Here is a 21,224-nt window from a genome sequence, read left to right on the forward strand (position 1 = left end):
TTCAGTTGAAAAGAAATTAAGGTTTTTGATGAAAACATTCCAGAATTTTCTCCATATAATGGACTTCAATGGGAACCAAACGGTTCAAGGTCCAAATGAGAGTTTCAGTGCAAACTAAAAACTTTTCAAAGGGCTTTAAACGATTCCAGACGATGGATAAGGATCTTATCAATCGAAACGATCGCTCATTTATTAAATAAATAACAAAGTTTAAGTTTTATAACCACAAATGGTCGCCTTGCTCTGTTCTGTGATGAGCGTTCGTGACTCTCCTGTTCGAACTCGTTCATCAAAATGAACAAATCTTTTTCCTAGTCATTTGGTTCATTTAACGAACGAAATGAACGAATTGACTCGGAAAAAGATTTGTTCATTTAGATAAACGAGTTCTAACAGGAGAGTCATGAACGCGCATCACAGAAACTGTTTTTTGGACCTTGAACCGTTTGGTTCCCATTGAAGTCCATTATATGGAGAAAAATCCTGGAATGTTTTCATCAAAAACCTTAATTTCTTTTCGACTGAAAAAAGAATGACATGGACATCTTGGATGACATGGGGGTGAGTAAATTATCAGCAAAAGTTTGAACTACTCCTATAAACATGCTCAGTAAATACTTTATTAATACTGTTTTTTCCAACACTAATTAATATGATTAAATTACATAATTGATCATGTCATTTATTTATTTTGCCACATGAATCAGTTCAGAACACATTCCTTTTTGCCAAAGTTGTTATTGTAAGTCCCAAGCAGCCACATACACACAGTTTGCCTGCATCTTAAGTTGCATCTAAGTTGAGTATGACCAGTTCTAGCAATATTGTAAGCTACATCACACTCGAGGCAGATTGATTCTGCTGGTTGATGGTTAATACTTTACCTCTTTCTGCCTCATTACCTTTGACCGAGTGTTAAAGCCAATCATTCCCGTATTCAAACCTGTCCTCGCATCGCATTCCCGCATTTCCTGGAGGTTCACCACAATGTCTACAGACATACAGCTTTAAAACGTACTGTAATTCTGCAAAACTCAAATCTTGTGTTCCAAGATATGTGCATTTATACATATTCAAAGGTTTATATTGATAAATGGCATTTATGTTTCTCTTCTGATCATTTGGAATGGCAGGGTATATTTTGTCCAGACTTTGCGATTCCTCTTCCTCTTTTTCTTAACTGTAAGGTCAATTTGATTATCTCTAGATTTACCACTTTGGTATTATAAGATTTAAAAGCACCTCTTGATTGTTTTGCCTTTATATTGCCATGGAAACTTGTTTCCGCCACTGAATAAACCATTTAAAAGATTTTTATCTCGCAATTCAGACTTTATAACTCACAATTGCAAATTTAAATTCTTATGTGATTCTTAGGGGAAAAAAAAGTAATTTTATTATTCAATGGCGGAAACAAGCTTCCATATATTACTCTCTTATAGTCCGCTGAATATATTGCTATGGAAGCTTGTTTCCGCCAAGGAATAAGATAATTGCGACTTTATCTCACAATTCAGACTTTTTTTTTCTCTCAGATTTGGGCTGTCTGGTAGTTGCGAGCTTATCTTTATCTCACAATTCTGACTTTATAAACACAATTGCGAGTTATAAAGTCGAAGTTCTCATTTATTTTTTATTCATTGGCAGAAAGAAGCTTCAATAGTTGCGTCAGTATTGGGATAGACCGCTTTACCTGACACTGGATTCAATTCAAGCCAGATAATATAGCTTTAGGATCACTTCTGGGTACATACAGTACGATACAGTCTAGAATACAGATTTTCATCTTTATTGAGTGGTACGATCAAGGTTGACATTTGAGTAGAACAATTGTCACTTTTCTCGTCGCTTCCTGTTTTGATATCACGACTTCTCCTCAGGAACGTCTTGATTGTATATCGGCATGATACTGAAGGATTGATTTTTACAGCTAATGTTTTTTTCTGATTTGAAATGAGATTGTGAATCAGCCAAAGGTTGAATACTTCCCGTCTGCAGACTCGACTTCCAGCCTGTCGTGTGATAAGCTCAGTTTCTGATTTGTGCCCTCTTCTGATTCTCATTCTATGTTTTTTGCTTTGTTTTTTTTTTTTGTATTGAAAATAAGAGTCTTTAAAATTATACAGATGTTTTATTTTACAGAGAACAAAAATAATGAAATTATATATGTACAAAATTACTTTTTTCTGTATAAAGAGAATCACAATGAGAGAATTTGCTCTATTTATTCAAAGCTTGTTCTTATTTTGTAATGGCAGGCTCAGTCTAATAAGATGTAAAGAACAACTTTTCAAAGTCTACTAAGTATTTATGTCATGCAATGAAAGTAATAAATGAAGTTTTCTTTACATAACTGGAGGTCTCTGCTATTTTTCTTGTGTGTCTGTCTGCCTGTCACTTCAAGGATGGCTCAAATGACCGTAAAGATATTTATAATGTTACAAAATATTTATATTTCAAATAAATGCTGTTCTTCTGAACTTTCTATTCACTAAATAATTTTTAAAAAACACACCTGTTTTCAACATTGATAACAATAAATGTTTCTTGAGCACCAAATCAACTTATTATAATGATTTTTGAAAGATCATAAAGTAATCATACTTATGGCTGCTGGAAATATAGCTTTCCTGTCAGGAATAAATTACATTTTAACATTTACTGTATATTAAAATAGAAAGCACTTATTTAAAATGGTAGCCTACTATTTCACAGTATTACTGTTTTTACTGTATTTGATTAAAATATTTAGCCTTGATGAGCATAAGAAACTTTCAAAATAATATTTTAAAAAGTCTTCCTGACTAAACCTTTTCCTTATTTTGAGTCATAGTAATAATGCAATACACTGTATACATTATGAAGTGCTCTTATGCATTAGTGCTAATCATGCAGTTTTCCCCCTTTCAAGTATGTCTTTTAGGTGCCTCGTAACGCCACCAGTTAATGGAAACATCCCCAGAACCAAAAATCATTTCCTCCATTTGCACAGATGATGTAAACACACAAACTGAGATCCTCCATCATTGATCCCTGGAAGTAACCGGAAGATGATGGAGATGTGATGGTGAGGATGAAAGCAGCGTCTCCCACATTTATATCACTGTGTGCTCATTGTATTGCTGTCAGGAGGGGATGTGACTGCTCAGTGTGTGTGTGGGGGTGTTTGTCATGAATAAACCACTAATGAAAGAGATGCAGACTTTTTGGGAGAGGAAGGAGAACCAATCGAGCCCTAGCAAGAAACCTAAACCGGTGAGTCTGTATTAAAGTACCTTATAATATACCATACCAACATAGCTAGCACTTATGGTTGTGATGGAAAACATTGTTTTGAGCTCACCAGAGTAATCTGCATTTGATAATGCCTCTAAAAATACACGCGCGCCTGCAACGAGACATTAACCAGACGCGCGCGCGCGCGCGGACACGATGGCGCGAGCGCTTTTGCTGCAGTGATGCCATTGATGGAAACGGTCAAATGGAAGGAAATCAAAGCCTCTGTGTCTGCAAAAAAACAGCAAGGCAGCTAACAGAATGGGACTATGATCCGAGATAAAACTGTAACGCAGAGTTTGGTAGGAGCCATTGAAAAAGCGATACGATCAAACGCGCAGGACCAGTTGCTTGCACGCGCACGATTTGATTACTGTGTCGACAACGCAGAATACGCAGCGATTGACGACGAAAAAGTTTATTTTGAAGACGTTTTTAAGTCTAGTCGCTTGTTGGTATTATTGCAATGAACAAATATTTATTTATTTATTTAACATGTAATGTTACATGTGATGGTCCTATTGCTATTTATTTATTTATTTCAATAACATTTGATGTTGACGGCAATTTTTGGGACTTAATTTATTTGTTTGTGTAAATAACATTTTAAAACATCTGTCTAAAAACTGATTATTCAGTTTATTAAGTACTCCGAAATTAGTTATTGACTTGTTTTTTTTTGTCTGCATGATTTATTTATTTACTTATTATATGAACAATTTATGGTCTTATTGCACATCATCCATCTATCCATCCATCCATATACATTTGAAATTGGTTGTTGACGACAACGTTGTATTTACTGCATCAGCTGTAAATGGATAGGCTAATTTATTTATTTATTACAAAATTTGAAATAACGCTCAAATAGTAATCAAAAACATGTGTCAATCTTTCAATAACGCAATATTATGTTTACTCAGCCAAAGCCTCAGAATGCCATCACTATTGCTGTGTCCTCCCGTGCCCTCTTTAATATGGATCAGGAGCAGGACATTTATGAGCAACAGGGAATGGAGGATTACATGAACTATCAGATCCAACACGAGAACGAGCCATTCACACCCGGACCTGCTTTCCCCTTCGTTAAGGTCAAACCTATTCAAATGTACTTTACACACAGCTATCAGTAACGAGAAAAACTATGACTCTGTATCTCAACTTAAGAAAGAAAATTACTGAATTCTCACTCTGTCCAACAGTGCCATGATAGAAGGAATGAGTGAAATGCTGTTTCTGTCCTCTAGGCGGTGGAGGCAGTGAATGCTCGACTCAGAGATCTGGACCCAGACAGTGAAGAGCTCTTTGATGTGGTTCTGATGACCAGCAATCATGCTCATGTGGGACTTCGGCTCATAAACTCAATTAATCATCACCGTAGGTCAAAAGATCTTTGACTGCTTTTCACTGGATAAACATCAGGAAGTTGTGTCCCTTTGAAACATGCCAAACTAATGTTTTAATGCCATGGACCCTCAAATATGAGGACACAAGACTATAAAAGCAGCTATTTATTTTCATACATAATGGCCCATTTGTACTGTGAGACAATATCAGTTTCTTCCCTAAATTAAACAATTGGCTTTTATATCATCAATTATTAAAATATTTGGAAACACTTTACAATGAGATTTTATTTGTTATGTACATTAGATAAGATGAACAATACTTCTACAGCATGCACTGTTAGACTTTGCCTTAAGTTTACAGTTACTTACCGCAAAAAAGCCCAGTAAAATACTGTTTATATTATTTACGGTTAACTACTGTAATATGCACTGCATTGAGGGTATTTTTAATGAAATTTACAGTAACATACTGTAAATGGGTATTAGCAGTATTTTACCGTGTACGCAAAAGCAGTAGTGCTACTGTAAATGCATAGATGTATAAAACTTCAACATTTACTATGCATTTTTAAAATCTGTTAATGTTGCACTGTGAATGAACATGAACAAACAATACACAATTGTATTTTTATTAACTATCATTAACAAAGGTTAATAAATGCTGAAAAAACATAGCTAGTTAGTTCATGTTAACTAATGCATTATTAACTAATGTAAACAAATTACATCTTATTGTACATTTTAATGACTATATAAAAGCCAATTATTAATTCTTTATTATAATATTTTTATTAAGGTGTATATACTTTTAAAAATAAAATAATGCTGATTTTATTTCTTCAAAGCTACAGTATATAAGAAAATAACTACAATTAATCTAAAGACTGATTTTATAGTCTTTATAGTCTGTGCTATTATGAAAATGGGTAAATATGTTAAAATTAATACATTAAATGTAAGGGATCGTCCGCTCAGTTAGGCTTGCATTTAGCATCCGTAAGGAAACATAGTTGCACTAAAAAGCTTTTTAAAGGATGTCAAATGTAATATGTGCACTTGGATGTTCATCCAAAATTGAAAATTCAGTCATAATTTATTATTCATCCCCATGTCATTCCAAACCGGCATGACTTTGTAAGACAATATTTTGAAGAATGTAGGGAACAACATAATTTCGGTCACCTCAGACCTCTATTGTATTTTTTCCCCCACATAATGGAAGTAAATGGGCAAGATTGGATACCAACATTCTTCAAAATATCTTCTTTTATGTTCCACAAATCATACAGGAGAGAAAATCATGACAGAATTTTCATTTTTGGATGAACATCCAAGTGCACATATTACATTTGACATCCTTTAAAAAGCTTTTTAGTGCAACTATGTTTCCTTACGGATGCTAAATGCATGCCTAACTGAGCGCATTGCAGTGATCAAATTATTGTGTTGAGGTTTCTTAAGTATGGAGGTGGTCCTCTCTATAATTATGTAAACGTGTAAATAATGTCTTGTGCTGTCTGTTATCTCCAGAGCTGTTTATAGAGCGCTTTTGCATGACTGGAGGCAACAGCCCTATTGGCTATCTGAAAGCGTACCACACCAACCTTTATCTGTCAGCGGATTCACTGAAGGTTAGAGAAGCCATTGAAGAAGGTGAGTGGAGTGTTTGGGGATTTCATTATCTTAGAACGGGAGAATCATAAATATACCAATATTGTTTTTTGTTAGGAATTGCAGCAGCTACAGTATTCTCACAAGGAAAAACCACAGAGGTGTCGGAGACTCAGCTGCGCGTGGCCTTCGATGGAGATGCCGTTCTCTTCTCGGATGAGTCGGAGAGAATTTACAAAGCCCAAGGACTGGACAAGTTCTTTGAACACGAGAAAGCCCATGAAAATAAACCTCTTGATCATGTATGTTCAGTTTAAATGTAATAGCAGTGCAATATAACACGGTGTGAATTCTTACATGGCAGGAAACGCCATTCATATTTTGGATCATCAAATGGAGTTGAAGTATTTTTTCACTAGAAAACAAGGATGACTAGGGTTGTTCAATGTTGAACACCAGTAATCGGTACCAGTCGGTACTAAAAAGAAGCTGACGGTACCAGCATTTCCACAGGCCTATTTGGTAGCCTACCCGCTGATAGGCTGCTTTCGAATGCTGTCGTTCATTTTTGTTGGAACATTTTCTGAGCACCATAGGTTTCTATTTATAGCATGTTTTACACGTTTTAGCCAATCACAATCCTATCTGTTGAGCGTGTGTACTCAATGGCCTGTCAGAGGTGCAATAGGCAGTAAGTTAGCCAGAATCCGCTTAAAGGGATAGTTCACTTTGAAATTAATTTTTGGTATGTTTTAGCTCACCTCAAGGGCATCCAAGATGTAGGTGTCTTTGTTTCTGCAGTATTTTTAATTTTGATTCTTGATTCTTCAAACCGTTCTTGTCTGTCAGTCATATAATGCAGGTCTATGGTCACCACCTCAAAGAGCATGCACAGAGAAGTCCAAATAAACATGATTTAATGACTCGTAAATGTAAGTACACGTTGATGGCCTAAGACACGAAACGAGCGGTTTGTGTGAGAAAACGAACAGTATTTACATCGTTTTTAACTCTTTCAACCATAGCCACGTCCAAGTGATCTGAGGGCGCGGGCGATTCGTTCTGCGAAATTCGTTTTTCATAGTAGCTCCACTGCAAAGTTTCTGGATTGACCATTTAAATGCGCAATTATATCGGAAACTGCAATGATTGACTGATAACCAACAGACGGGTACCATTCAACAGTTTATGCTCTGGTACCAAGAACTGTGTAATTTTACTGTTTATTTTTTAATTTATTTATTTTTTCTCCTATAGGGACCACTTAAAGGGTTCCTGGAAGCTCTGGGGAGACTGCAACAGAAATTCTATGCCAAAGGCCAGCGCTTGGACTGTCCCATCCGCACCTATTTGGTCACAGCTCGCAGTGCAGCCAGTTCAGGCACCCGGGCCCTCAAGACGCTGCGTTCATGGGGCCTGGAGACAGACGAGGCTCTCTTCCTAGCAGGAGCCCCTAAAGGCCCCATGCTGGAAAAGATCAGACCTCACATCTTCTTCGATGATCAAATGTTCCACGTGGAAGGAGCGGCAGAACTGGGAACTGTGGCGGCTCATGTTCCCTATGGAATTGCCCAGAGGTTTCCATCAAAGACAGGGAAGGAAGTAAAAAAAGACTTCTCAGCCAAGCAGCTTGTGTGAATACTGGTCAATCAAGTGCTTTAAGCAAAGTCTTTAATATTTTCACACTTTTCTTCATAATTGGCCAAATTGCTATTTTTTGAATGCCAAATTGAGCATTTTTGAATGCCAAATTGAGTTTTGCTTTTCCATTTTCCAAAATGGACCAGTTTGACCATGATAGACCATCTGCATAGTTCTGACGTTGTTCACTTGCTTGTATAGCAAGCCATAAATAAACAGAAAAAGAAACTGTTATTGGATAAGTGGTATTTTACCGTTTTCTGTTCTGATTTTAAAGTACACGCTATTTAATTTATTATGCGACAGTGTAACTTATCTAAAGCTAAAATGCACTAAATGCTGTGTTGGGTATCATAAATATCACCTATAATACATATTTTTGTCTGTCATATTGCAATCACCATGTTTTGAATGACCATCTCTGTGATTGTTCACTTTAAAGGGCTGTTTTTACTTTATATTTAGCCTCTATCCGTGTATATCCGTTAAGCAGTATTTTGATTCTTCGGTGTTATGTACAAATTTGGCTTAGTTTATTGTTTTCACTACAGTGTGGTGATAACATGTGTTACTCAGGGCATGCTCAAGTCAATGTTTCCACTGAATCATAAACAGTGTTCAATAATAAACAGTGAAGAGGAAATGTTGAAAACTAGACGATGTTTATTTCTCTCAGTTCAGAATATTTAACCCCTTAACTGCCACTGTCTTGTTAGTGGGATGCTTGCTTGGCTCTCTATTATTTATTGCCTTTTTATCACATATTTTGGAGCATAAATTAGGTATCATTCGAAGGCTTAAAAACTCAAAATTCCTCTGGTGAAAACAGTTTTGAAATTGGACATTGCATCACCATGTAAACGATCCTTTAAAACCTTAGTGGGCTCTTCCTAGTGCGTGGTGTCAGGCCCTACATTTAGCCTATTTGAACTATTTTACAATCCAAAATGTTTCTAACCTTGACAAAACGCATATCGTTGGAAAGGTCTGACACTCAATGTGTTATATATTTGCGACTGTTTGTGATAGAAGTGATATTTTGAATTTAGTAATGAATTCATCCGTGGAGAACGTCAAAAAATATATAAATAAATAAATCAACGTAAAATGTGTGGCAACTGATTTTAGCTGGTCACCCAACTTTGATAATTTTCTATATATATATATATATATATATATATATATATATATATTTAATCTCTCAGGGTATATGGTATTTTGCCGTACTGTTTCTATGGTAACTTTAAGGTCCTGTTTTAAGGGCGGGACTTCAAAACAATCTCTGAGAAACTCTGGACTTTTAACCTATGCTTTTGACTCGCGCCCTGCTGGTTAATGTTTCACCTACTTTAAATATCAAGACTAACTTCTGGGTCGTGCTAAGTTTAGTTCATTAATATAGGAGATTTGTATTAACAAAATAGTAAGGTAATAATAACAAGTACGCAGTCTGTGTTTAGGAATGTGATCACATGATAGTGTCATATGACTTTGATGAGAGAGAGAGAATGAGAGCGAGAGAAGAGGAAATCTTAATTAGTTCCCAATATTACACTCTTTTACTAATGCTGTCGTCTACCGTGATGAATGCAGATGGATAAACAGATGTGGGAACTCTTGAAGTAAATCGCTGGATCATGGAGCGTTTGGGGTTTTTGTCTGTGCTCGTCACCGCTTGTGTTTTGGGTGAGTTTCCAGAACAAGAATCAACAGAACATCTGAGACTTTTAAAATGCTTTCATGACGCATTTTATTATTTAGCTTTTATTATTTAGATAACATTTTAAAACATACAATAGGATATTTAAATTGTTTCTATTGCAAGATTTCGCTTTGTGAATGTTTGATTATTGTAAATGGATTATTATTGAATGTCGGATATTCTCTCTATATCTAGTTACTAACGTTAGGTGACAACATGTCCCCACCCAATAATCTATCTATCTGTCTGTCTGTCTGTCTGTCTGTCTGTCTGTCTGTCTGTCTGTCTGTCTGTCTGTCTGTCTGTCTGTCTGTCTGTCTGTCTGTCTGTCTGTCTGTCTGTCTGTCTGTCTGTCTGTCTGTCTGTCTGTCTGTCTGTCTGTCTGTCTGTCTGTCTGTCTGTCTGTCTGTCTGTCTGTCTGTCTGTCTGTCTGTCTGTCTGTCTGTCTGTCTGTCTGTCTGTCTGTCTGTCTGTCTGTCTGTCTGTCTGTCTGTCTGTCTGTCTGTCTGTCTGTCTGTCTGTCTGTCTGTCTGTCTGTCTGTCTGTCTGTCTGTCTGTCTGTCTGTCTGTCTGTCTGTCTGTCTGTCTGTCTGTCTGTCTGTCTGTCTGTCTGTCTGTCTGTCTGTCTGTCTGTCTGTCTGTCTGTCTGTCTGTCTGTCTGTCTGTCTGTCTGTCTGTCTGTCTGTCTGTCTGTCTGTCTGTCTGTCTGTCTGTCTGTCTGTCTGTCTGTCTGTCTGTCTGTCTGTCTGTCTGTCTGTCTGTCTGTCTGTCTGTCTGTCTGTCTGTCTGTCTGTCTGTCTGTCTGTCTGTCTGTCTGTCTGTCTGTCTGTCTGTCTGTCTGTCTGTCTGTCTGTCTGTCTGTCTGTCTGTCTGTCTGTCTGTCTGTCTGTCTGTCTGTCTGTCTGTCTGTCTGTCTGTCTGTCTGTCTGTCTGTCTGTCTGTCTGTCTGTCTGTCTGTCTGTCTGTCTGTCTGTCTGTCTGTCTGTCTGTCTGTCTGTCTGTCTGTCTGTCTGTCTGTCTGTCTGTCTGTCTGTCTGTCTGTCTGTCTGTCTGTCTGTCTGTCTGTCTGTCTGTCTGTCTGTCTGTCTGTCTGTCTGTCTGTCTGTCTGTCTGTCTGTCTGTCTGTCTGTCTGTCTGTCTGTCTGTCTGTCTGTCTGTCTGTCTGTCTGTCTGTCTGTCTGTCTGTCTGTCTGTCTGTCTGTCTGTCTGTCTGTCTGTCTGTCTGTCTGTCTGTCTGTCTGTCTGTCTGTCTGTCTGTCTGTCTGTCTGTCTGTCTGTCTGTCTGTCTGTCTGTCTGTCTGTCTGTCTGTCTGTCTGTCTGTCTGTCTGTCTGTCTGTCATTTTTAATTTTTGTAAATAAATTTACCAGAGGTGGTGGAGCATCAGTTTTTCAATACAGAGGGCCAACTGTAGTATGAGGAATTTTATCAAAAGCATTCTTTGTGAAATCTAACAAGCCTTAACCTAACAATATGTCCAAATGTTTTGGCCAAAATCTATACCCTTGCTTTATAGAAAACATAGACTGTTCTTGGTTTATTGGCGTTATAGCATGCAGGGAGGTTAGTTTTCTGTAGTGTGACTTTTTTAGGATTTATGACCCCTGATTCATTGATTTGTTGATGTCTATGTGATGACCTCACATAGTTGTGTATTTTAAAAAAATGTGTTAAAATAAGAATGTGTTCAAATGAGCTGAAAAGTATCATAACATGTCAAGTAAAACATGTTTTTCACAGTCTCTTAGTTGTAAAGGCTTGGAAAAGAACAGAGAAATGGTTCCTTAGTATTTCTGGAGTGAAATCAAGTCATATGACCGCCGTCACCTCCGAATAATTGTGTTTCTTCAGTGGGAGCTTGTGTCGCTGAGGGTGACCGGCTTCATGGTTAATATGATTACTCTCACAATAAGGACTCTGTTTGCCTTTTTGCTGATGGTTAACAAGCATGTTGTGTCATTTACAGTATGTTCCAACAGACAATAAAAAAAACACACACACACAGACGAAGGAATGTGTGCGTGATTCATGTTGTCCTGTTACAATAAACCTTTAAACCAACCTTGTCAAAAGGTTGATCAGTATTGACCCAGAAATAATGTATTATAAATTTTATTGTGCTTTATATGGTATAGTATACTTCAAGAGTTAGTTCATCCAGAAAATAATGTCATTATTTACTCATGTCGTTCCAAACCCGTAAGACTTCTTTCATCTTCTTCGGAACACAAATGAAGATATTATTGATGAAATCTGAGAGATTTCTGTCCCTCCATTCACAGTCTACGTCAATACGACTTTCCATCCCCAGAAAGTAGAGTTGCACAATTGCAATTCTCTCGGCTGATTCTGGTTATTTTGTAATTGTGATCAGCCAATACAGATTTGTGCAGATTCAGATTTTCTTTCAAAGAACTATAATTGACAGCATGCATATACTGTACAAACAAAATTATACTTTTTTTTTTCAATGCAAAATTCATAAATAAACTCAAGTAAAAAATGAGTAATTAAATAAGAACAAATTGCAAACAGCACAAATAAATGCAACAGAATAAAGAGAGGTATGAAATAAACACGGCGGCTTTAAGTTTTTCAGGTGGCCATATACAGTATATTGCAGGTAAGAAATATTACAGAATTTAAATAATCATATGTAAAATAACACTGGATAGTTTTCATTGTAAAAATTAAATGCAGATTAATACTTACAATTACAGTTACAAAAATTATTCAGTGCAGACCAGAGAGTGATTTCTCTTTGTTTTGTTTTTTTCTTTGATTAACACGAGAGACTGCAAAAATATCTTGATGCGATATCTGTGCGAAGGTGTGGAAATGCATTCATTGATATCATTTTATGACCCTACTCCTTCCACAGATGATGTATAGCCTAGATATAAACACATTTATACAATTTAACTTAGTGATTGCTATCAGGATGAGAACAAATCTATTACCCTGCCTTTAAAGTAATTGAATTGTGCTTTTAAGACCATTCTGTCATATGATTAATTTGAAGGCAGTTTTTGCTCTGTCGTTGTGTAGGAGTGGTGATGAGTCAGACAACACTCAGTCCTGCTGTGACGATCACCACAGTCAGTGCAAACGTGACCACGGCGTCTCCCAGCTGCTCCTCGCTCAACACCTCCTCCTGCGCGGCCTGCGCCCCTGGCTCTTATTACGATAACGGTGGGCTCATGTGCATTCAATGCTGATTTAAAGTGCTCCACGCATGTTGAAGCTGACACTTTCTCTGTCTGTGTCCTCAGAAACTCTGCTGTGTTCTTGCTGTCCTGATGCGGGCCTGTGTGTGTTACCCGGAGCCTGTCTTCTCTGTGTGCAGGGCTTCTATCAGCCTCTCGCAGGACAGCAGGGCTGTCTGCCTTGTTCATCTGGGTTTTACAGCAAGTGAGAGGAGAAAGTATTACGTCGCTTATGTTTATTCAAAGCATAAGCATTATTTCCATGCCAAGGCTCTGATCATTTTGTTTCTCCATTAGTTCCACAGGAAGCCCCGTCTGCCAGGCATGCCCTGCTGGTTCCTACAGCAATAACACCGGCTCCGTCTCCTGCAGGGCCTGCGCACCAGGTAACAAGTGATGTGTTCATTTATTATTTGCTTTTTTTTATATAAACCAATTGACATATAGAGGGGTAGAGAAAAAACAGATACTTCATATTGGGGTGGTGATGGCGCAGTGGATAAGACACATGCCTTTGGTGTGAGAGACCCGGGTTCGAATCCACTGTGAGACACCAATGTGTCCCTGAGCAAGACACTTAACCCCTAGTTGCGACCTCTGACATATATAGCAATTGTAAGTCGCTTTGGATAAAAGCGTCAGCTAAATGAATAAATGTGAATGTACATACGTACAACTACTACAGATACTACACATAAGTGTCTTAAATGAGATATGGGCAGATAATGTATTTTTGGTAACACTTTCATTAGTTAACTACATTAGTTAGCATGAACTAATAATGAACTGCACTTATAGACCATTTCACAAGATGTAAACAACACTGGTCCAGAAGCACTTCCTGTTTCAGTTTTTTAACACTACATAAAAGCTGGGATAAAATACAACCAACAGAACATATAAAACGGAATCAAAAAGTTAAACAAACATCTTTAAGATGTTTTCTTTACATGTGAAATAAAGAAAACAGTTACAAACTGAAACAGGAAGTGCTTCTGGACCAGTGTTGTTTACATCTTGTGAAATGGTCTATAGAGCATTTATTAATCTTTGTTAATGTTAATTTTTTAACATTTATGAATACTTTATTAAAATCTTGTTCACATTAGTTAAAGCACTTTGAACTAACATTAACAAACTAGGAACAGCTTTATTTTATTAACAAAGTTTAACAAATACAGTAACAAATGCATTCCTCATGGTTAGTAAATACTTTAACATAAAGTGTTACCGTATTTGCTTATAATACATGTATGGGACATTAAATGTAATCTGAAATTTCACACATTTATTAAGCATTTAATACAAATGTAAAAGGCTAAAGTTTTTTTGTCTTTCTTTATTGCTTAAGGTTTCTACACATCTTTGCAAAATTCAACATTGTGTAACCCATGTCCACAAGGCACGTACTGCAAGTAAGTTCCCTTTCTGAACATTGCACCATAAAATCTATGTCTCTGGTTTAAAGGGATACTCCACTTTTTTTGGAAATAGGCTCATTTTACCACTCCCCCAGAGTTAAACAGTTGAGTTTTACCGTTTTCTAATCCATTCAGCCGATTTTCTGATTTTTAGAAGAATATCAGTAAGCAGACAGTTTCTGGTCTCATTGACTGCCATAGTAGGAAAAAAATATACTATGGAAGTCAATGAGACCAGAAACTGTCTGGTTACTGATATTCTTCCAAATATCAGAAAATCGTCTGAATGGATTCGAAAACGGTAAAACTCAACTGTTTAACACTGGGGGAGTGGTAAAATGAGACCATTTCCAAAAAAAGTGGAGTATCCCTTTAAGTAATATATATAAACTGCCCATACAAAAAATCTCTGTTTGGATTTAAATAGGCAAACACTTAAAGGAGAACCCCGGCCAATCTTAACATTGAGCTCATTTTTTTGTACATTTGGAGTGCTGTCAGTACAGACAAAAACGACAAAAACCTGCATTTACTTCCTGTTTCCGGTCGAAGCCCACAGTAGTCGATTGTCGAGTTTGCGCGCGCGATCATTGGTAACTAAGCAACAGTGGAGACTCAGACAATCGACTACTGTGGACTTCGACCGGAAACAGGAATTAAATAGAGGTATGTGAGCTGGTTGATTTAACATAATTTTTATTAATATCTTTCACATCTACTGCAGTCAGATTGACCGTGTAACTCTTAATAACACCACTCACATGCCTGTGCACTCGTAATGACAAATCAAGGATGTTAAGAGGCTAAAAGCAGGTTTAGAACATGCCCCATTGAAGTCAACAGGGTGCGGATTTTAAAAGGAGGATAACACGGTGTAGGCAACACCAAATTTTGTCGTTTTTGTCTGTACTGACAGCACTCCAAATGTACAAAAAAAAAATGAGCTTTGACTGGAGTTCTCCTTGATTGGATCATTATTGCAGTGATTATCATGTTACTAGCATGTTATATGTTTGGCAACAGTTCTTCTAACCCTAATTGATGGAGTGTGCACCTTTTCATGTTGTGAAGACACATCATGGCTATATTCCAGGATTCATCAGATTGTGAAAGAATGGTTGGGATCGCGATCATGAAGAATCATTTTCACACATGAATTGGATCCAAACCTGAAATTCATTGAAAGTCTTTGGGATGTGCTTGGAGGAGACAGAGCGTTGGACTCTATTGATATTGCATTATCAATATCTTGGATGCACCTTTTGATGGGAAATAAATGTTGTGCCATAAGATGGTTGATTGATGTGTTGTTCATAGTTACAGTTCTCCCCTTCTCCCTCTCTGATAGTTCCTCCAGTTGTACCCAATGCCGGATCTGTCCTGCAGGCTCAGAGGCTCTACAGATCGCTGCCAAAGACTGTACGCCCTGTCGTCCAGGTATCTTCTTTTAGCCTTGTTGTTTACTCAAATTATATGAAAGTTTTAGTGATATTAAATTTGTAGATTTAAAAAGCCACCCAGAAAACATGATGAAGTCAGTTTTGGTGTAGATTAGTACATGAATAAAGGTCTTTGAACAAGTAAATCAGTATTTCCCCACACTCTAAAAAATATTGACGGTTTAACTTAAAAGAGTAAGTAACCTGGTTGCCTTAAAATTTTAAGTTGATTGAACTGGAAAAAGTGAGTTAATACAATGAAGGAGAATGATTTAATCATCACAAACTCAAAATTATATGTTATCTGAACTAAATAAATTATTTAAGTTGATTTGACAAAAGAAAAAATGTTGTGATTACTAAACTGTAAAAAAATATTGTTGGTTTAACTTAAAAAAGTAAGTAACCTGGGTTGCCTTAAAATTTTAAGTTGATTGAACTGGAAAAAGTGAGTTAATACAATGAAGGAGATTAATTTAACCATCAGAAACTCAAAATAATAAGTTATCTCAACGAAATAAATTATTATAAAGTTGATTTGACAAAAGAAAATATGTTGTGATAACAAATCTTGAAAATATTTTTTATAGTGCAGTACAAATATGAAACTCGAATGATGTCAATATTTTATGGCAGGAATGCACAAGCCTTCCCATCAAACCATGTGTCAGATTTGCAGCAGTGGTTTCTATCAGGTCCGCCGGGGCCAGGAGAACTGTGACCTGTGTCCTGAAAACCATTACTGCCCTGTGAGTGATTACTTCCTCAAACACACACATACAATCTTTACTGTTACCAATGGACTTGTTCCTCTTGCTTGAACTAAGATTTTACTGTAGAGACTTTCAATTTGACTTCTTTGTTTATCTAAGAAAATGACCTACGTAAAATATGTGTCATTATTATATGTCTTGTAATACATGTGCCACTGTCAATATGCTCCAGAGTCCCGATGTAAATCCGATCGAATGTCCCACCGATGCGTTCTGTCCCGAGGGCAGCACGGCCCCTGGTTACTGCATGGAGACCTTCTTCAGAAAGGCTGGGGAGACGTGTGAACTTGCTCCTGTTACCATTGCACTGCTTGTTATTGGAGGAGGAGGTATGAACTTTCACATCACATCGTCTCTCAATTGAACTTTTGGTCCCCAACCAAAATATGAAAAATGTCTTTCAGTTTTTCTGCTACTGCAAGTTCCACCTCCTTGTTTGCACTTACGGTCACATTTTGAACATTTCCACCAAGTTAAAAAAGTCTATTGTCAATAGTGTAGTGATTTATGAAGCACAGTTCACACAGAAGTCACTTTCAAACCAAGCAGTTGTCTGTTGTTCAATGCAGAAAATCCATTAAAAGCTTGAAATCTGTCTCACTCACACGCAAAATTCACTACTGTGTGGATTCCCGTTGAAATGCCCATGAAAATGAACCGCACGACAGTAAATGTGACCCCATCTTTACTAGGTCATACAAATTAAACCTACTAACATTATTATATTTACTAATCGGTCAGGAATAGGATTGGTCAATGCTTAGTAGAGCTGCGCGATTCATTCCTAAATGCGATCTGATCCTTAATGACAATGATTCGCATGTCTATGAAAGTATGATCACAGTGATCACAGCCGCTGAGACTGAGAGCACAAACATTATTTTGAACATCACAGTATGGTTACAAATGTTCAAATGATCACAGAAGTTCTGGAATAAAAGGTTAGAGCTTGGATAAACACTGATGTGTAGCAATGGTAGCATAAAACAGACTAAATCACCTTTTGAAAGTAAATTTACGCTTCAAATAGAGACTGTCAATTACATCATTACACCAGTAGGTGGCGAAAAGTGACTGTTAAAGGGATAGTTCACTTTGAAATTAATTTTTAGTATGTTTTAGCTTACCTCAAGGGCATCCAAGATGTTTGTTTCCACAGTAGTTTCAATTTTGATATTTTTAGGTCAAACTGTTCGTGTCTATCAGTCATATAATGGAGGTCTATGGTCACCACCTCAAAGAGCATGCACAGAGAAGTCCAAATTAAACATGATTTAATGACTTGTAAATGTAAGTACACATTGATGGCATAAGACACGAAACGAGCGGTTTGTGTGAGAAAACGAACAGTATTTATATCGTTTTTACCTCTTGTAATCACAGTCACGTCCAATTGATCTGAAGGCCCGGGTGCTTCAGTAACTATCCCTTTAAAACGTGTATTAGTCATTGAATCATTCATTCAAGAGATTCGTTCAAAAACGCTGATTAATCCAGTAAAGAAACAAGTAAACTATTTATGCATGAGTCGTTGAATCATTCAAACAGTTTTTTAATAATTCATGCAGATTAATTAAACAATTTAAATAGACTGCAGCAATTAACATTTTGTCAGAACCTCTTATAAACTATGTATTTTGTTTAGTTGTCTGATCAGAATCATGGGAGATTCATGATCTCTATTTGAAGCACAAAAATCGTGATTCTGAATTTATCCAGAAGCGTGCAGTGCTTAACGGAAGGTCAGTTGTCCCCCTCTTCTAATTCTTCTTCTCCTCTACAGTGGGTCTTCTCTTCATCATCGTTTTGGTTCTGCGGAGGAGAAGAGATAATGACAGTGAGCTGTCCCTCGCCCGTACGCCCCTCTTGCGAAAAGACAGACCACCCGGTCGCTTCTGCGGGATCCCTTGTGATGCGGAGCCTGTTTATGCAGGCTGGTGACATCATTACAGCTGCACATATTTTGTTTGAATATTTCTATTAGAACTTTTATTGAACTGCTCTAAGCTTAAAAATGGTAAGATACTATTAAATATTTATGAATGAAGACGCACTTTTCTGAATTCCATTTTTAAACCTGTTTACTACTGACCATGTTATGAAGGTGTGCATCTTTATAGATTTGATTCTGACTGCTTTTTGAGTCTGAACAGTAAACCATTCAGTATTTTTTGGGGGGTGTTTTCTTTGGTTTATTTTTGCACCAGATATTAAAGTTAAGCCATGGCACTGAAAAAATTTTGGACTATGTTGTTGGATTAAGCTTATTTTGTTCACATGTGTTTTTTTGTTTTGTTTTGTTGGTGCCACTACATTTGACTACCTGGGGGTCCTCGAGGTACATTTATATTTCATGTATTTGACATGTGATGTTAGATATTAGTGATGTTGGCTATTACTTTTTAAAAACACAATTTCTGCAATTTCCAATGTTGTATGTTGCACAACTTTGATATAAAAGTGTAGAGTCTCTATGCAAGTTTGATGGTTGATTTTTGAAACTTCCCTTCAGAAATCCCCAACCGGTAGGCTACTTTCATTATCTGACAAGTCATGTGACAAAAATAAAGAAACATTATCAAATCCTCTTCAGAGAGTTTTTTTGTTATTTTGGAATGCTTTATTTCCAACAAATAGCATACGAGTGTAATGCTTACATTACATCAGAAGAACACATCACATGCTTAGCAATACAAATAACAGAAAAAGAAAGAAATAGACCAAAAAAAAAAAAACTAGATTGGGTACATATCTATTTATATATTGTTGAACATATGAAAATGTTAAATGAAGAGCAATTTGCTTTGTTATATTTTGGTTTTTAAATATCAGTGTTATAGCCTATTAATCATTTGTTTAAACAAAGCCAGCATCCTTTGCTTTGTAGTTTTCTATATCTAGTGTTTAGCGTAATTAAAGGAGGTGACAAACTTTATTTATTTATTTATTTTTTGTACATTTGCTTTCTTGCAAGTTGCAATCGAGTTGGTTTTGGTTGGACCCCTCTACTCCGTGTTTTCTCGCAGCGCGTTCTTTTTGTCCAAACCGTCCACTGTAGTTGATGCGTCAGTGGCGTTCAAGATGGCGGCCACCTTGACGAGAGGTCTGTTCGGTATTATGTTCATATTTTTGAAATGTCACAAATACATTGCTAAAATGAAAGCGAGTTTCTATGGACTCTTAAAGTTGGTGTGCATTGGAAAACCGGTGTAACGGGTTTTATGTCTGCGACAATGTGTCGAGAGACCGTTTGTACACGACTGAATTTGTAAAGTTTATTTTATATTATTCAACGTGAATGCTATATTTTTGGTTACAATATATGTTAGCATATGAAGAATGTGATGATGTTTTAAAATCTTTCATTAGACAACACTAAACCCCCACTCTTACAAAAACTAACCTTTTGGCGGAAGGGTTAACGTAACTTACAATGACAGTTTTAACGCCATGGCTAAACTATGGTTAGTGTAGCAAAACCGTGGTTAAATTGTGGTTACCATAGTATAGCTATAGTAACCACGTTTTTGTTGTAAAACGATTGTTTTTATTGTGGTTACCATGGTTTTCTATGTTTTGCAGTAGTAATTTTCATAAGGGGTGTTTTTGCTACTATTGATGTGGCTATAATCTGTTAACTACAGTTGTTTCTCCTCTGATGATCAGGTTTGCTCAGACCCTTGTCAGTTTTAGGCAGAGGCCGTCTCACCCCTGCTGTCAGACTTACTCAGACTGCTCGCTTCTCAGCTGTAGTGCAGAGACATGTCAGTGGACCTCTACTTCCGGTTCACTCTGCTCCCGCACAACACACTGGCCTGCTGAGTCGGTAAGACATTGCCTGTTGAACTACACATTTGTCAGGCTGTCAATATTTTTATCATTCATCAGCAGGAAAAAAAAATCCTTCTAAAAGTGATTTAAACAATGTCGTTCCCATTGTTATAGCTGTGTCCTTCCATATTCTCATAGGATAAGAATGATTATTTTAACTTTATTGTTAAAGTTATCATCCTTTGTCATGAATAGGCCTTTAGAATGATTTCCCCCCAGATGTCTGTTGCTTGAAGCTAGTTGAACAAACTCTTGAGTTTCAGGGTAAGTTTACAGTTGACAAAACCATACAAATGCAACCTGGTTTAGATCAGAGGCCCCTTCCCCAAGGTTTGACTATATGTTCCAAAGCTTTATCTGCCTGTCTAGTTGCATTAACTGAAGATTTGCTCTTTTTGTAATGATGAGGTTTTGTTTTCTGCAGCATAACTCCCCTCATCCCTTCATTGATGCTCCAGCCAGTCAGGAACTTAACTTACTACAGTCTGAGGAAAGGCAAGAGAAAGTCTGTGAAGTCGGTGGTTCAAAGGTTTCTCAGGCTCCACTGTGGCCTGTGGGTGAGGAGAAAGGTAAAGCATGCTCACATATTGTTCAGAGCTCTCCTGTAATACAATTCTCTGGCATCATGTTGGAAATACGTTATTTTAATAACCTAAACTGACACTTGTTCTTTGTGTGTTAAATCATGCTGTTGTGTTTTTAGGCGGGATATAAGAAAAAGCTGTGGAAGAAGTCAGCAGCCCGGAAGAAGCGGCTGAGAGAACATGTGTTCTGTAATAAAACTCAGTGTAAATTGCTGGACAAAATGACAACATCCTTTTGGAAAAGAAGGAACTGGTTCCTCAACGACCCGTACCAGAAGTACCATGATAGAGTGAACCTGAAGGTGTAAAACCCTGCTAACCTTATTCTTTTCAATTTGCTAGCCAATAAAGACGTTTCTGATCCGTGTATCTGTATTTCTGTTGTGTTCTAT

At 37.1% G+C, this 21,224-nt stretch overlaps 3 protein-coding genes across 5 annotated transcripts; all 3 read left to right on the top strand.

The window, feature by feature from the left end:
* Nucleotides 1-2,972: 2,972 nt before the first annotated feature.
* Nucleotides 2,973-8,963, top strand: nt5c1ab (5'-nucleotidase, cytosolic IAb). Of its 2 annotated transcripts, none has more exons than XM_039666441.2 (6): nucleotides 2,973-3,255; nucleotides 4,200-4,367; nucleotides 4,524-4,653; nucleotides 6,156-6,278; nucleotides 6,354-6,538; nucleotides 7,494-8,961. In XM_039666441.2, exons 1-6 carry the CDS (start codon nucleotides 3,172-3,174, stop codon nucleotides 7,872-7,874), a joined length of 1,071 nt encoding a protein of 356 aa, XP_039522375.1. In that variant the 5' UTR covers nucleotides 2,973-3,171; the 3' UTR covers nucleotides 7,875-8,961. The 2 variants fall into 2 exon arrangements, with proteins under 2 accessions (XP_039522375.1, XP_039522385.1); XM_039666451.2 differs by lacking the exon at nucleotides 2,973-3,255 and adding an exon at nucleotides 3,374-3,578 and having other exon boundaries at nucleotides 7,494-8,963.
* A 214-nt stretch (nucleotides 8,964-9,177) lies between these two features.
* LOC120475741 (uncharacterized) lies at nucleotides 9,178-19,000 on the top strand. The gene is made up of 10 exons (XM_089120544.1): nucleotides 9,178-9,305; nucleotides 9,471-9,563; nucleotides 12,627-12,770; nucleotides 12,851-12,989; nucleotides 13,082-13,170; nucleotides 14,136-14,199; nucleotides 15,554-15,642; nucleotides 16,281-16,393; nucleotides 16,590-16,746; nucleotides 18,201-19,000. The coding sequence occupies exons 2-10, from the start codon at nucleotides 9,515-9,517 to the stop codon at nucleotides 18,356-18,358; spliced, it is 1,002 nt and encodes a 333-aa protein (XP_088976670.1). The 5' UTR covers nucleotides 9,178-9,305; nucleotides 9,471-9,514; the 3' UTR covers nucleotides 18,359-19,000.
* Nucleotides 19,001-19,380: 380 nt separating this feature from the next.
* Nucleotides 19,381-21,199, top strand: mrpl35 (mitochondrial ribosomal protein L35). 2 transcript variants are annotated; one of them, XM_039666427.2, is made up of 4 exons: nucleotides 19,381-19,520; nucleotides 20,084-20,243; nucleotides 20,673-20,817; nucleotides 20,952-21,199. In XM_039666427.2, the coding sequence occupies exons 1-4, from the start codon at nucleotides 19,499-19,501 to the stop codon at nucleotides 21,138-21,140; spliced, it is 516 nt and encodes a 171-aa protein (XP_039522361.2). In that variant the 5' UTR covers nucleotides 19,381-19,498; the 3' UTR covers nucleotides 21,141-21,199. The 2 variants fall into 2 exon arrangements, with proteins under 2 accessions (XP_039522361.2, XP_039522356.2); XM_039666422.2 differs by having other exon boundaries at nucleotides 19,437-19,529.
* Nucleotides 21,200-21,224: the final 25 nt, after the last annotated feature.

The sequence above is a fragment of the Pimephales promelas genome, chromosome 15 (genome assembly GCF_988280905.1).
Source record: "Pimephales promelas chromosome 15, fPimPro1.hap1.1, whole genome shotgun sequence".
Lineage (NCBI taxonomy): Eukaryota > Metazoa > Chordata > Actinopteri > Cypriniformes > Leuciscidae > Pimephales > Pimephales promelas.